This window comes from Rhamphochromis sp. 'chilingali', assembly GCF_963969265.1.
Source record: "Rhamphochromis sp. 'chilingali' genome assembly, chromosome: 11".
NCBI classification, from domain to species: domain Eukaryota; kingdom Metazoa; phylum Chordata; class Actinopteri; order Cichliformes; family Cichlidae; genus Rhamphochromis; species Rhamphochromis sp. 'chilingali'.
In genome coordinates, this window is record NC_137938.1 from 19,674,988 (window position 1) to 19,691,114 (window position 16,127).

The 16,127-nt window shown below is 38.4% G+C and overlaps 2 protein-coding genes across 5 annotated transcripts; one reads left to right on the forward strand and one right to left on the reverse strand.

Annotated features, from left to right (window-relative positions):
- Positions 1 to 602: 602 nt before the first annotated feature.
- On the reverse strand, positions 603 to 4,950 carry LOC308405544 (uncharacterized protein). Its single transcript, XM_080896215.1, has 4 exons — positions 4,778 to 4,950; positions 4,313 to 4,672; positions 3,897 to 4,232; positions 603 to 3,680 (listed from the first exon to the last, which is right to left on the reverse strand). Exons 1-4 carry the CDS (start codon positions 4,884 to 4,886, stop codon positions 1,786 to 1,788), a joined length of 2,700 nt encoding a protein of 899 aa, XP_080752341.1. The 5' UTR covers positions 4,887 to 4,950; the 3' UTR covers positions 603 to 1,785.
- Positions 4,951 to 5,865: 915 nt separating this feature from the next.
- Positions 5,866 to 16,085, forward strand: LOC308405353 (retinoic acid receptor RXR-beta-A-like). 4 transcript variants are annotated; one of them, XM_080895920.1, is made up of 12 exons: positions 5,866 to 6,022; positions 8,552 to 8,745; positions 9,671 to 9,824; positions 10,052 to 10,231; positions 10,547 to 10,600; positions 12,632 to 12,792; positions 12,920 to 13,049; positions 13,765 to 13,891; positions 14,006 to 14,047; positions 14,137 to 14,228; positions 14,317 to 14,422; positions 14,517 to 16,085. In XM_080895920.1, exons 2-12 carry the CDS (start codon positions 8,605 to 8,607, stop codon positions 14,662 to 14,664), a joined length of 1,335 nt encoding a protein of 444 aa, XP_080752046.1. In that variant the 5' UTR covers positions 5,866 to 6,022; positions 8,552 to 8,604; the 3' UTR covers positions 14,665 to 16,085. The 4 variants fall into 4 exon arrangements, with proteins under 4 accessions (XP_080752046.1, XP_080752045.1, XP_080752048.1 ...); XM_080895919.1 differs by having other exon boundaries at positions 5,872 to 6,031; XM_080895921.1 differs by lacking the exon at positions 5,866 to 6,022 and adding an exon at positions 6,086 to 6,235.
- The last annotated feature ends 42 nt before the right edge of the window (positions 16,086 to 16,127 follow it).

Here is a 16,127-nt window from a genome sequence, read left to right on the forward strand (position 1 = left end):
GGTCAGAGCCAGCTGGACAGCACACAAGAGGAGATGAGGGTGAGAAAAGGAGGGGAGGGAGTAGTCCACAGACTGATTGACTGACTGCGCCCTATTGGAACATTAACATTGAACTGATGGGAGACTCACTGACCAATGGCTGATCAGGGAAAACCTGTGACACACTTGTGTAATGATCCGTAGAATTGAGAAGTGACATGATTTTCATCTTGGATGCAAAAGCAGTTAAAAAAGATATAGCAGTGAATTTCAAGCTGCTATTTACTGACTTTATGGAGTTATTGAAATCCACACTGCAAATGTTCTTAGATACTAATAAAACATAAACCAGTGCTAACATTCTAGAAAGGTATTAGAAAATGTAATATTTGCAAATGAATGCATGTTTTCTATAATTTAGTAGTTTAGCTGCTCATCGTGGTGCATGCCTAATATCACTATTTGATTTTTAATGTTTTTTAATTGACAGTAGATATAATAAATTATAGTATCAAGCACATGATATTTCCTGTGTTGTATGGTTTCATTTGTGATATCAAGGAGCTATATAAGGAGATATAATCATTTATAAATTGATAAAGAATAACACAGGTATTTGGAGGGATTATTTATTTACTTAAAAAAATAAGACATTTTGTTATGTATATAAAAACAGATAAACATACAAAACATACTATTTTGTATCAACTTCTTTGACATATGCAATTCTGCTATAGATAAAATTTATATACAGTTTATCATATTGAATAAGGCTTCATCATGTCCTGCTTCCATGGTTTATCAATTCTCTGTGTACCTCAAGGGTAAAGGAAGGAGGGTGAACGTCTGTATTGTCCGGCAGCCTCGCCTCTGTCAGTGCGCCCCAGGGTGGCTGTGGCTACATTGTAGCTTGCCATCACGAGTGTGTGAATGGGTGGATGACTAGATGTGTAAAGCGCTTTGAGGTCCTTAGGGACTAGTAAAGCGCTATACAAATACAGGCCATTTACCATTTACTTTCTTTTCCTCTTGTTCGGCCGGCTGGGTGAGGGATTAAACGATGCCTGCTCTTGTAAATGACACATGTAGAAAATGTCATATTCATTAAATGCAAAGATTAAAAAACATTTTCATATCTATTTAAATTCAATATTAACAACAGAGGAGGCAGCTGTATTTCAACAGAGATATGATGTCATAACTTAGCATTGAAACAATCAGGATCACGGCCCCCAAGGTTCACTGGATTGATGGTGTAACTGAACACAGCATGAATTTTAAACCAAGGGGTGCACATGTCAGTATAGGAAAATGTGTTAATTTTTTCATACAGCACAATGAAAATGTTAACATTTGCATTACATTAAGAGGCACTGGCCCTCATTCATCCAGCACATGTGTTGCAGATAAAATTCAGTTTTTCTGTCTCGGGCAAACCTACCCACTGCTGCCCCCCAGTGGCCTCCATGGCACCACTAACAGCACTGCCATAATCCCTTTGAGGTCCTTCTCCTGGTAACCAGTTCTGGTAACAGCTAGACGTTGACCTAATCCAGAACCAAAAATTAAATTGAACAGTGTAGCGTAGACCCAGCCACACATAGGATGATGTAGCATTCTTTGCCTTTTGAGCAACCTGGTCCTGTATGTTTTTGGTCTTAATGTCAACAAGATCAAAATAATGTTTCCTGCAGTAACTCAGAGCTTCAATCCATGTCATGTTTTCTTGAATTAATATCATGTTTCCTTCTGGAAGAAAACGTGAAGAGAATTACTTAATTGCATAATATGTAATGCAAAACAAAATCAAAGATGTGAAATTTTAAACATACCTGGGTGCAAATTTTGACTGATTACACTGGCCGTTACGATTGAGGAATGTGTGGTGTTCTGGGCTAAAGTCCCTATGTATGCTGTAGTGTTTGGGGTTGAAGTCTCTATGTATGCTGTAGTGTTTGGGGTTGAAGTCTCTATGTATGCTGTAGTGTTTGGGGTTGAAGTCCCTATGTATGCTGTAGTGTTTGGAGTTGAAGTCTCTATGTATGCTGTAGTGTTTGGGGTTGAAGTCTCTATGTATGCTGTAGTGTTTGGGGTTGAAATCCCTATGTATGCTGTAGTGTTCTGGAGTGAAGTCCCTATGTGTGCTGTAATGTTTGGGGTGGAAGTCCCTATGTATGCTGTAGTGTTCTGGGCTGAAGTCTCTATGTATGCTGTAGTGTTCTGGAGTGAAGTCCCTATGTGTGCAGTAGTGTTTGGGGTTGAAGTCTCTATGTATGCTGTAGTGTTCTGGGCTGAAGTCCCTATGTATGCTGTAGTGTTCTGGGCTGAAGTCTCTATGTATGCTCTAGTGTTCTGGAGTGAAGTCTCTATGTGTGCAGTAGTGTTTGGAGTTGAAGTCTCTATGTATGCTGTAGTGTTTGGGGTTGAAGTCTCTATGTATGCTGTAGTGTTTGGGGTTGAAGTCCCTATGTATGCTGTAGTGTTTGGGGTTGAAGTCTCTATGTATGCTGTAGTGTTTGGGGTTGAAGTCTCTATGTATGCTGTAGTGTTCTGGGCTGAAGTCTCTATGTATGCTGTAGTGTTTGGGGTTGAAGTCTCTATGTATGCTGTAGTGTTTGGGGTTGAAGTCTCTATGTATGCTGTAGTGTTTGGGGTTGAAGTCTCTATGTATGCTGTAGTGTTTGGGGTTGAAGTCTCTATGTATGCTGTAGTGTTTGGGGTTGAAGTCTCTATGTATGCTGTAGTGTTTGGGGTTGAAGTCTCTATGTATGCTGTAGTGTTTGGGGTTGAAGTCCCTATGTATGCTGTAGTGTTTGGGGTTGAAGTCCCTATGTATGCTGTAGTGTTTGGGGTTGAAGTCTCTATGTATGCTGTAGTGTTCTGGGCTGAAGTCCCTATGTATGCTGTAGTGTTTGGGGTTGAAGTCCTGATGTATGCTGTAGTGTTTGGGGTTGAAGTCTCTATGTATGCTGTAGTGTTTGGGGTTGAAGTCTCTATGTATGCTGTAGTGTTTGGGGTTGAAGTCCCTATGTATGCTGTAGTGTTCTGGGCTGAAGTCCCTATGTATGCTGTAGTGTTTGGGGTTGAAGTCTCTATGTATGTTGTAGTGTTTGGGGTTGAAGTCTCTATGTATGCTGTAGTGTTCTGGAGTGAAGTCCCTATGTATGCTGTAGTGTTTGGGGTTGAAGTCTCTATGTATGTTGTAGTGTTTGGGGTTGAAGTCTCTATGTATGCTGTAGTGTTCTGGAGTGAAGTCCCTATGTATGCTGTAGTGTTCTGGAGTGAAGTCCCTATGTATGCTGTAGTGTTTGGGGTTGAAGTCTCTATGTATGCTGTAGTGTTTGGGGTTGAAGTCTCTATGTATGCTGTAGTGTTCTGGGCTGAAGTCTCTTTCTGTATTGTAGTGTTCTGGGATGAAATCTCTATATGTTCTGTAGTGTTTGGGACTGAAATCCCTGTCTGTGTTGTTGAGATCTGGGCTGAAATTCCTCCCGGGGTTTTTAATATAGAGTCACCACCTGTAGTTAAATTCACAGTAGTTGCAGGAGGTGGCTGTGTCAAAGATGACATTTCTGTAGTTGTACTTTGGAGATGAGTACTTGATGTAGGTGACATAAACTCTGTGGTATTTGGTGTTCTCACTCCACCTGCAGCTGTTCCTTCTGTTGTGGTAATGGTCCTTGACTGTTTGGTAGCAGCAGCTGCAATCAAATTAATTTGAAGTACATTTGTCTCAATTACAGGTCACTGTCTATTGTGAATGGCAGTGTTGAAAATGATTTCCCTGATGTAAAAGTGAGTAATGAGTGGACAGATATAGATTGTTGTGTCTTGTGTAATAGAAAACAAAAAGTTATAATATAATTTTGCTGACATAGTAAATACATACAATTTATAAATAAATAACACAAACTTACCCCCATGGCAAACAAAATTGAGTTGGTTACTGCAGCTTTGCTTATTCCACTTCCCATTATCTTGAAATACTGCAGCAACACAATCCTGATTTGGAAGATAGCTGGGCTGAGAAGCTCTCCAGAAACGAAAAGATGAGTTACTTCCATCCGACCATTTCCAGGGATCTTTGAACAGCCCAATCCAGACAGTTTGTGATGCAGACACGTTGAGCACTGCCATATTCTCTGCTTCAGAGTGTATGCTAACTAGATCAGATGGCAAGCCCCTGCAATGACTCTGAGCATCCCACCACGATTTGGACTCATTAACAAAAATGAAATCACCAGTATGTGTCCCTGTAATGTAATTAAATGTATTATTATTAGTATTATTGTTATTATTGATCTCTGAAATAAATTATTGTAATTTTACTTACCTTGACAAACAAACTTTCTTAGAACTCCACAGGCACTGACAAACCACCCACCAAATTGATCCAATGCTGCACATTCTTCTTGATTATTTGTTATTACTTCTCCTGATTTCCACTTAAAAAAATCTGTTAATTGACCAGGCAAAGACCAATGCCACATCCACACAGCTCCGATCTCCAGTCCTATCCAAGTGTTTTCAGTTATATTTGAAGCTAAAGAAACCAGATTATTCATATCTTCTAAGTTGTAAATTGTTGCTAAATCAGTGTACATATCTCTGCAATAACTCTTGGCTTGTGTGTAGTTCTCAGTGAGAGTAATATGGTGAAAGTCTGAAGATCCCAGTGTGAAAAAGCAAAAAACTGTGGAAGTACAGAAAAAATATTTCTTTTTCATCATGTTATGTTTAATCAAACGTTATATAGCTAAATTTATATAAATTGTAAATACAAATGTATCATACTAACCTGACAAAAAAGTCAAATAAGCAGCAGAGGTCCTTTTCATCGTGGTTAGTCTATTGTTTTCAGTCATGATGACAAACTGCAAAGCAACAAGCCAAAAGATGTTACACATATAATACTGCTCACCATATTGCTCTGTTCTGATCAGCTGCTGCTCCTATAAGGTGCAAGCAGTTTCAGGCAGCACAGTGTTTGCAGGAGGAATGCCACCTGGCTTGTTAACAGCCACCTTCTCACCAACTAACAAAAAGCAAAGCAGTTTTTCAAGTTTATTTTGATTGCCTGCATACTGTAGGCCATATGAGTTTTCTTGTTTGTTGAGATGAATTTATATGAGAATATTCACCAGGTAGGTCTAGAATGCAGGTGTCAATGTCTAGTTGTTCTAACTGAAATAAAACAAATTTGTTTTGCTTGTAAAATGTCCTGCAAATGGTACAAAATAAACTGAACCTCAGCTTTTGAGGTTTTAGGAGGCAGTGCAACTAATTCATGAGAACAAAAGTGCAAGTCATTCTCCAGCCCAGGAGAAAAAACGTTGGACAAAAATGGTCTTTAGAAGAACAGAACACTGTGTTCAATATTTTGAATAGTGGAAAATATTACTGCACAAATAAATCACTGGTGCAAGAACAAGTTGTGCAATACTGTATATACCCCTTCCTTCTGTCAAAGGGAAAACATTCCAACTCTTTTTGTAGGTGTGGCTGTTTAAAACAGCTTGCTCAGATTCTTAAATAATAGCATGCCATAATTGGGCTACGCGAAAACACACACAGTTTCTGGCTGAATTTACTACTGTTTACTTACATTTTTGTTTACCACTCCCCCTATCATACCCAAAACAATCACTCGCTTGTATTTGTGCAGGTATGAAATGTTCAGTGTTTCTTGAACGCATCACGGATGGCCTTTTGATGTCGTGTATTTTTGGAGCGTAGTGTGCTGAATTTGATAACAGTATATATTGAGAAGATAGATATTATTTAAACTCAAATACTGCATACAATTGTGACGCGATAATCGCCAACCAAATTAGCTGTGATTAAATACTAAATCAAGCTGAACCTCTGCAGCGGGGGTGTCATATGACGGTGCTGTTATGGGTGGTCCCTTGGGACATTTTGGCTCAAGTCGATTGTGGCACTGAGCCATCATGGCCTGTAAACAACAACAGCTTCTGACCGAAGCAAACTGTGTCTGAGACTCGGCCTTTATCTAGAAGTGATTCTCAACAATGCTTCGAAGGTGTGTCTGGTATGTAATTCCAATCTTCCAACAACCATGAGGTAGTTGTGAACAGTCGCTTCCTTGGGGTATTACCCCTGAATCTAGCATCGAGCTAATGTTGGCTATATTAGCCGTAAATTAAGCTAACAAGCTAATCTTAGCAAATGCAGGTCGAGCGGATTCATTTGCGGACTGTCGATTATTATGCAACATTTTTAGATGCGAAACAAGGTCTGTTTGCTATATCCCAGTTTTACAAAAAACTACAGAAGGTAGTATCACTTAGACGTGTGAAAACCAAAGCTAATGTTTGCTAATGTTGTTGTATAGCATGGATCTTTGAAGCCGAAGATTTGCAGCTAACGAGCTATCGATAAAGGCAAACTCCGACATTGTGTATTTGTCGTAATTAGTTAGGCGTTGTAGTTTTTACAGAATACGGACAATGTATTTGCTTTTTGTTCTAGTAAGGTCTGGTATGTACTTAATAGTGACTCGGCGGTAGCGCTGCTGCGTACCTTTAGCAACATTTTGGCAAACATGAAACGCTAACGCACACTGATTAATGTAAGCAAATATTTGTACGTACAAACATTACCTGCCACGAGAATTATTTCCCTTTTATTTGTCCAGTTTTTTGAGGAGGGGTGATTTGCTTGCTTGTTTGTTTTTTTGGGGGGGAAGATTTTTGAGTTCAACTTAGCTAAATAAACGGACCTTTTTATGTTCAGTGATTTATGGTTATAGATTTGTACGTGGCCAGCTAACTCTATGGGCAGAAATCTGTGCCATCAGAAACTAAATTTGAATAAGTTAAATTTGAATTTGAATTGCTCAGATTGAATCTGAATTGTAACTTGAATAAATGCTTTTGAAAACGGAATTTGAATTAGTCTAATTTGAAATTGAATTTATATTTTGAAAATGATCATCACTAAATTGAAATTGCATTTTATATTTTGAAAATTAATTGATTTGCTTTGAAACGGCATTTTATCCTTTAAAAATTCAGCTCTCGAATAATTTCAGATTCACTTTTCACCATTCAGTTTTCAGGTCTACAATTCAATTTCAGTTCCAAAATTCAGTTTTTTGAAACTTACATCCGGTTCCGGTTCAAGAGCAGATTAATAGAACTACGTTTTACTAGCGGACCCAAAGTGTTACTGACGGGAATCTACAGCGTCTTGAGCTTGTCAAACATCGTAATGGAGCAGTATGTTTTAAAAAAAAAAAAAAAAAAAAAAAATCTAATTAAGCATGCACTCAGTACCCTAAGAATTATTATGGTAGTTAAACACAGTGATAGTTTTATATCATATTATATCACTTCAAACAGAGGTGATCCAGTAATGCTGCACTAATGAATTAGACTAACTATTCACTTTAGCTAAAGAGTTGGGATGCTGTGTAAGACATAAATAAAGCTAAAATACAAAGGTTTGGACACCGTTTTGCATGTTTCCCTACTGTAGGGGTCTCTGCAAGCATACAGAGGGGGTACTCTGAGAGGGTACAAGATGACAACTTTGGAATTCTACTAGAAACAGTCGATCATATTTGTTTGTCAAAGCTGAATCCAGGGCAAACTACGCTAAATTAGCGTTTTTAGCTAGCAGCTACAATAAGCATAAAAGTTACCTTACGGCAATCATTTGTTAACATGAAGCTTGTTCTTATACATGTAATACATTTATTACCAACCTGAGAGTTCATCCGCTGGTCATTCGATATGACGAATGACTTCTGAAGTCTTAATTCAGCTCAAGACGCTGTAGATTCCCGTCAGTAACACTTTCGGTCCGCTAGTAAAACGTAGTTCTATTAATCTGCTCTTTAACCGGAACCGGATGTAAGTTCCAAAAAACTGAATTTTGGAACTGAAATTGACTTGTAGACCTGAAACTGAATGGTGAGAAGTGAATCTGAAATTATTCGAGAGCTGAATTTTTAAAGGATAAAATGCAGTTTCAAAGCAAATCAATTCATTTTCAAAATATAAAATTCAATTTCAATTTAGTGATGATCATTTTCAAACCATAAATTCAATTTCAAATTAGACTAATTCAAATTCAGTTTTCAAAAGCATTTATTCAAGTTACAATTCAGATTCAATCTGAGCAATTCAAATTTAATTTATTCAAATTTAGTTTCTGATGGCACAGATTTCTGCCCATATAACTCACTTATGGAAAATTGGTTTCTCTGCCACTTAATGCAATCGCAGCTATAAGACTTCCACTACTTTATTTCTGAAATGGGAGAAATAATGATGTAATCTTGGCAAACGCTCAACATTTGAGAACTGAAAGACACCAAATGTGTAATGATTAACAAAATACACCCCCCCCCCCCCCCCCCTCGTTTTTTCCTTTTTTTTTTTTTTTTTTTGAGAAGTTGCAACCAAATCATGTTTGGCAACTTTAGCTCAAAATAATAATTGTCAAAGTCAGTCTCTGTTATCTTTTAATCAAGATCGATCAGAAAGGTTTCCATAGCTTATTATATTCCTTTTTTTATTTTTTTTTATTTTTTTATCACTTTCAGATTGATATCCTTCGAACGGGACGTTTTTCTTTTCAGCGGGCAGCTTACAAGCCATGTCCTCACAGCAACCTAACAGCTCAGCCTCCAACAGCCCCACCAGCATCTTAGGATCTCCGTTTTCAGTCATCAGTCCCTCACTTAACTCCCCAGTGGTGCCACACTCTCTGGGATTTGGACCCATCAGCAACAGTCAGGTAATTCATATGCATGAGGGTGTATGTATTGTACTGATGTCACAGTGCACTTAACTCTTATTTTTAATTTTGTAGCCTGAGAGCCATGATGCTTGTTTAAACTGGGCCGAATATACACAGCCACTTAAGGTACACTGTAGTGGGGAAAAAACAAACACTTTACTGACTATTTACATTACTCCACTTATAGAGGCAGGCATTTTTGAATAATGGCTCCTAACAGAAGGCGTTGTAAGCAAAAATTGTCACAGTTAGTGCTAATAACAAAAGGGCATTTGATTATGAAAATATTTCTGTATTTATGTGAAAAAATGAAAATAACTAAGAAATAGTGTCTGTCATAAGCTGTGTAGGATGCACCGCTGGATATTGCAGAGTAAAAGTTGTTAAATCAGTAGCTGTGACTCTTAGTATTTCGCTGTTCACATGACTTATGCCATATTATGTGGAAAAATCAGAACAACATAAGATACCTTAATTAGTAGATATACATGAATAGGTGATGGTGAGAAACTCAAAGTTATAGTGTGAACTCAAAATTTGGAGGTTTTTAGTGTAGCACATGATCAATTTCATCTAGAAACAGCCATCAGGTTTTTGTCATCCATTTGGGGTATACGTGTTTTTTCCCAGTGACCAGAGCTAAATATCCACACTAATTATCCCAGTTTAAATGCACTCACAAAAGTAAGAATGAGTCTCGTATCAATTTGCCTTCTTGTGGATATAATTTAGATATTTGAAGATATTTTTGAAGGAATAAACAGTGTTTTTTATTTTGTTTTTGGGTTTTTTCTTTGCCTAATTTTGACAGCCCTAGCCTCCGGTTATTCAAATTGGTGGAAAATACTGTCTGGCCATTACATACAAATAATGACATTGTTACATTGTTTCCCTTGTTTTATTTGGTTGCAATCGTACCCAGATTTCATCGTCAGCGCCTATATCAGGGATGCACTCTGTCAGCAGCTCAGAAGACATCAAGCCTCCGTTTGGCCTGAGGCCCATGCAGGCTCACAGCCCGGGAATAATGTTGTCTCAGAAACGACTGTGTGTCATCTGTGGGGACCGCTCTTCTGGTGAGTGAACTTAATCAGCACAAGGTAAAGGACAGAAGTGAAACATCAGCCAACGAATATTTCAACCCATGATAACACTTTCATGTAGTGGATCTTACTTATTATGAATGATAGCAAAAAGTTTCCCCAACTCATACATGCAGGTTGATGTTGTCTTCCTTCCAGTCTTCTCATTGGGCCGTAACGTTCGTTCCCCCCCCCCCCCCCCCCACCCCCTTATGTTACAGGCAAGCACTATGGAGTGTACAGCTGTGAGGGTTGCAAAGGTTTCTTTAAACGAACTGTGCGAAAAGACCTGAGTTACACCTGCAGAGATAACAAAGAGTGCCTGGTTGACAAACGCCAGCGCAATCGCTGCCAGTACTGCCGCTACCAGAAGTGCCTGGCCATGGGAATGAAGAGGGAAGGTATGCAAAGTATTAGAATATTGCCGTAGAGAGCTTGTTTGGCAGTCAGACGGTTTAGCAACGCGTTTTGTTCTGACTTGTCTTACATGTAACTGTACCCACAGTGATAAGTCAAAATGTTGTATGTTAGCGGTAAAAAAAAAAACTAGCTGTGAATTAAAATTTCATGAAGTTATTAATTATACAGAGTTAAGCCTAAATAAAACAGTTTAAGTAAATGTGGACTATTGATAACATACATTAGGACAGACAGGTTTGTTGGGGCTGGTGCAACTAACCTGTCTCCAATTCAAATCTTTCTCCATCTTTCACTAGCAATCAAACTTGTAAAGGACATAACAGAAGATGGAAAAGTTGAAGGATGGATGAGTATGACATTGAATTCTTGAGGATACTGTATTTTAATGTCACATGGAGAATTAGAAATTGTTAGAAATGCAAAGTTCATGACATTTGTGTGTGAATTTGACCTGAGAATGATGGAATGATGGAGAGTGATGACTGCCAAATGTAGTATGTGGCACGTATGTGGTCTAATAAACAGTAATCCAAGGAGTTCTAATTTTGGTTGCTGTTAAGGGCACAGATCGGATTCGTATAGCTGCAGTTTTCAGTGTCTGATTGCCTAGTGATAATGGCAGATTATCCCTCAGTGTCAGCATTTTAAGAAGAGTCCTGGCTTGTGTTGCTTATACTGCTTCAAAATTACTTAAGTTTTAAGTAATATAATACCAATACAACAATTCATAGTCAGTTTTGAAAATTCTGGAAAAATGGGGCGGGAGGAAGAGCATGTGTGAAAACCTTCAAATTAACTTGCACGGCTGCTTGACTGCTTTAAATAGAGAAAGATTATTTTGAGTTGGTCCAAAACATTTTTTTTGTTTTTGGGTTCAAAGGCTTGTATTTGTATGTTTATGCTTAGCTTCATTCTTGTGCTACATAAACCACTCTCTACTGAGTGAGCTTCCACTGGTGAACATCCACACAGATATTATATAGAGTCGAGTTCTGATTTGACCCTAAGGTTCTGAGCAGAAAACCCTAATTTATTTATAGTTTGAACTTGATTGAACATCTGGTTGTACACATTAATACACAACAGTAGATAATTGTGTTTCATTTCCACTGTAAATTAGATCCAGTGAACTTGTCTTCATCTTTAAAACATGATGTCTAACCAGATTCTTTACTTTAGCTTTGAACACTGTGAGTCATATTCTTCAGCATGCACTAAAAACAAATATGTAGCACCGCATTGTTTAATTTTTGCAATGTGACTAAAAGAAAATTAAGCATGTCTCAGACTGATGCTGAAAATCTAGTTCATGCATTTATTATATGTAGGCTGGGCTATTGTTATTCATTATCCTCATCTCACACTAAATACTCCCAGAAAGGCCTCAAGTAATTCCAAAACACAGCAGTGTGAGTGCTAACTGGGACTAAAAATATTTCTCTCATATTAGATTTTCTTCATTGCCTTCTTGTCGAATCCAGAATTGAATTTAAAATCCTTCTCATATACAAAGTTTTGAATGATCATTTCCCATCATATACTGCCCCACCCTGGGGTTTCTGAAAGTAAAATGGGAGACAGAGCTTCAGCTATCAGGCCCCTCTACTGTAAAACCAGCTCCCAGTTTGTACTGGGGAGACAAATGCCTATTCTTTTAAGATTAGATTTAAAACTTTGCTTTTTGATCAAGTTTATAGCTGGGGCTAGAACCCTCTCTTAGTTATGCTGCAGTAGGCTTAGGCTGCTGGGGAATTTGGGCCCTGAACCTTTCTTCTTTTCACTTTGTGTGTTTATACATCACTGTTGCATTTAGAGGTTTCAACCAGCAGCAGTAATTATTAAACTGTGGCTCCCTCCCACGGTGTGGCTTCTTTGCTTTCTCCCTCTGCTCCCTTTTCTTTGTCCTCAACCCGCACTTTGGTGCCTCCGCTCACCCCCAACCAGTCGCAGCAGGTGGCTGCCCCTCCATGAAGCTGGTTGTGCCAAAGGATTACTTCCTTTTAAAAAGGAGTTTTTCCTTCCCAGTGTCACCAAGGGCTTGCTCATAGGGGGTCGACTGATTCTTTGGGTTTCCTTTGTAATACTGTAGGGTCTTTACCCTACAGTATAAAGAGCCTTGATGCGACTGTTGTTTTGATTTAGTACTATATAAATAAGATAAAGTAAAATTCAATTGAATTTTGGGTCCCACCACTCAGTTAAAATTGATAACAATTCACTACATTAAAAGTCATATACATCTATATTGCTCTTACTAAGTTTTGTCTGTATAGCAGACTTTCTCAGTGCATCAGAAAATGATTGCACATAGTCAGAACACTTTGCATTTTAACTCTTACAAGCATCATTGATGGTCTGTTTGTGTGTTTTGTGTGATGCAGCGGTACAAGAGGAACGACAGAGGAACCGAGAGCGGGAAGGCGAGCTGGAATTCAGTGTTGGAGTGAATGACGAGATGCCTGTGGAGAAGATCTTGGAGGCAGAGACGGCTGTGGAGCAAAAGACTGAGCTTCACTCAGACGGAGGCTCTGCAGGAAACTCGGTGAGTGGTTGGAACGTAAATGCATTTACATGGCAGCACTATAAACAGAGTGATAGCTATGTTTATTAAGATGAAAGCTTACTAAAATTACTGGAAGCATTGATTGTCTTTTTTTGTTTTGTTTCAGCCACATGATGCTGTTAGCAACATCTGTCAGACTGCAGACAAACAGCTGTTTGCCCTGGTGGAGTGGGCAAAGAGAATCCCTCATTTCTCTGAACTGCCCCTTGATGATCAGGTCATCCTTCTGCGTGCAGGTATGAACAAGCACACACAAGTGATCTGATCAGCTTTGATGTTATAAGTTTATCAAAGGCACCATACAGTATTCTTCTGAAGTGGCCAAATATGTCCTTTTATGCTGGTTATTGTAATTCTTAACATACAGTTACATTGCTATCTAAGTTATTGTTGTTTGGAGCCGTTTAATTATATTTGTGTACTTGAATACTCTATAAATTGCATACCTTGCAAAAAATTGCAAAATCGCAATAAATTGCATACCCTATAAAACTAAGCAGTGCTAAGAATTAGTGTACGAGAATGTCTAGTAAAAACAAAGTGTAGAGGAAACTTAAAAGGCTGTGAGTGAATGACCACATTTCTGCCCAATTTTGCTGAAATGTTTTAGAAAATATTTTTGAAGTAGTGACTGTTCCTAACTCCAGTTGTTATGTGTCTGGTGATTCCCCAGAAGGGTTTTTTGCCCAGAAAGGAAAGTGGCAATAACAACTTTTTTTTTTTTTTTTTTTTCCTTTCCCCCATACGGAAAGTGGTTCAGAACCCTGAGGACATAAATCTCACAGCAGCGGGGATGGTGTATACAGTTGCACTAAACTGTCTTTGTATTATTGCCTACAACTTAAGGGAGAAAGGACTCTGAGACACATGAGTCTTTGTTTTAAATGTCATGATGAATTAAAATCTTATTGCTTTTTACATATCTGTGTGTAAATGGACTTAATTTCTCAGGGTGGAATGAGCTTCTTATCGCCTCGTTCTCCCATCGTTCCATTCCGTTGAAGGATGGAGTTCTTCTTGCCTCTGAGCTGCAGCGCGATAACGCACACAGTGCAGGAGTTGGAGCCATTTTTGACAGGTACATTGATGGAAGTAAAGAATTGCCAGGATACAAACATATAAGCTGCACTTGACTGCAATGATTTGTGTTATAAAAACGTATTGTCTAATTTGACTTTTGTTTTTGATACAGAGAAAGTGTGCAGAGCGCAGAGGTCGGCGCCATATTTGATAGGTACATTTCCTCTTGTTGTTCAGAGTGTCTTACACAGTGTAGGCTCAGTGTTTTTGTTTAATGCTTTGAAACCTTGCATTCTTTCTCAGAGTTCTCACTGAGCTGGTCAATAAGATGAGAGATATGCAAATGGATAAAATAGAGCTGGGCTGCCTTCGAGCCATTGTCCTGTTTAACCCAGGTACTTAACATGGAAGAAATTAGAAACATTTAACTATTTCTTCAAAAAATGTTTTGGGCTTTTTTAATTTTCTGCATTTTTCATGTAGATGCTAAAGGGCTCTCCAACACCGGTGAGGTGGAGCTCCTCAGAGAAAAGGTCTATGCATCATTGGAAGCTTACTGCAAACAGAAATATCCAGAGCAGCAAGGAAGGTAATGGTCCTCTGCTGTAACAGTCTTTGTTGTAGTCCTGTCTCGTACATTTTGATCTTGTTAAGTGAGATGATGTCCTCTCTGTTCCCTGCAGGTTTGCTAAGCTCCTCCTTCGACTGCCAGCACTGCGATCTATTGGCTTGAAGTGCTTGGAGCATCTTTTCTTCTTCAAGCTGATCGGTGACACACCTATTGACACTTTCCTAATGGAAATGCTTGAAGCTCCCCATCAGTTGTCTTAGATAAGAAGCGTGTACTGTGGTTAGATAGCTGAAGCCTGGGCAGCGGGCGTGGGACTGGAGTGGCACTTTAAGTTCTTTGAAGATTTGTCGATTTGTCTCACTGCTGTCTGCGTTACACTTCTTTTAGTGCGGCACAGATTTGCGCTTTAGACCAAACCCAAGGCTTGGCATGATCTACAAGCTGGTGCTATATGTTTAATTAACTTCATGTGTAACTATGGGTAAACACAAGTATCTTTTGAAAATATAAACATTTACATATTTCCCTCACAGGATAAACTATAATTTGGATATACATTTTTGTATAAACTTTTTAGACACCTCAGATTTTAAGATTGTTGTTTCTCCAAATGATGGGATACATGAGAGGACGGCAACCAGATTCTTTTCTTAACGCGTTAACGACGCACCCTTTTTTATAAATTTACACTCAACTCAGATCTAAAAGTGCATTATTGTACCAAACGACAGCTTTGAGTTTACTTGTATCCATTGCACATGATAAAATCCAGCAGTGACCCTGAGACAGAAGACAAGTGAGCAGTTGAAACTGTCAGGCCAGACTCGTACTGCTCATCAGGGTCAGCTTTATGTGTCTCATATACATATATATGCAGAGTATTGTTTACTTTGCCATTTAAAAGAATAATTATGTTGGGGTTAATGATTAGACTTTTCTGCACATTTGCAACGTGCTGTTTCTAAACCATACATTTAACAAATGCCTGACCTCTGAATGGTCAAGTGTTTGTCTTTTGGTGCTATTTCAGAGATGATTATTGGCGCAGATGCACACCAAACCACAAACCTATGAATATATGCAAAGCTAAAAATTCATTTGTCAATCTTTGTTTAAAATGTAGCAATACAAAATGTTAAACTAGGTAAGCCTGTCAGTTTTTCAGGGGTTTTACAAAGAAAATTATGTCCTGTGGAAAGGGAAGACTCCATTTTGTAATTTATCTTCACAAATCTAAGGTACTGTGCAAAAGTAATTGTTCAGGGACAGTGTATATTGATAAATTTGAACTATGATCAGGAAATACAAGTTCTATAATTCTTATTTACCCTTTTTTCTGTTTTCAGCTAGTATAAAGCAGAACGTGTCTTGGGTTGCACTGGATTTGCTGAGACAGTTTCGGCTTCTTTTTTTTTTCTTCTTCTTTTTTGAATGCTTGTTTTTCCTACCTATCCTCATCATCGTGATGTCTCTGCATTTTATTGCAAGCAAACAATAATCGCATTTAGCTCCATACCACCTGTGAACAGACATGAATTTTAAGTCCAGATGAGTGGGCCGTATGTAAACACCAGCTGTAATGGTAAACGTGTCACTGACATCTGTATGCTCTTGAACATAAAAGTGACTTGAAAAATGGGTTGTGTGGACTAAAAATAAACAGGCTTAAGTTTTTCTTTCACATGCTTTGTCTGGTCTAAACGTGACTTATTTCTGTATTCAT

Coding starts and splice junctions, on each gene's coding strand:
- LOC308405544 (XM_080896215.1), bottom strand. CDS start 4,886: ATGTGTAACATCTTTTGGCTTGTTGCTTTGCAGTTTGTCATCATGACT. Junction 4,673..4,777: donor TTATTTGACTTTTTTGTCAG/GTTAGTATGATA, acceptor GTACTTCCACAG/TTTTTTGCTTTTTCACACTG. Junction 3,681..3,896: donor CAATTTTGTTTGCCATGGGG/GTAAGTTTGTGT, acceptor ATTTGATTGCAG/CTGCTGCTACCAAACAGTCA.
- LOC308405353 (XM_080895920.1), top strand. CDS start 8,605: ATGTCCTCACAGCAACCTAACAGCTCAGCCTCCAACAGCCCCACCAGC. Junction 13,050..13,764: donor GGTCATCCTTCTGCGTGCAG/GTATGAACAAGC, acceptor TTAATTTCTCAG/GGTGGAATGAGCTTCTTATC. Junction 13,892..14,005: donor GTTGGAGCCATTTTTGACAG/GTACATTGATGG, acceptor TTTTTGATACAG/AGAAAGTGTGCAGAGCGCAG.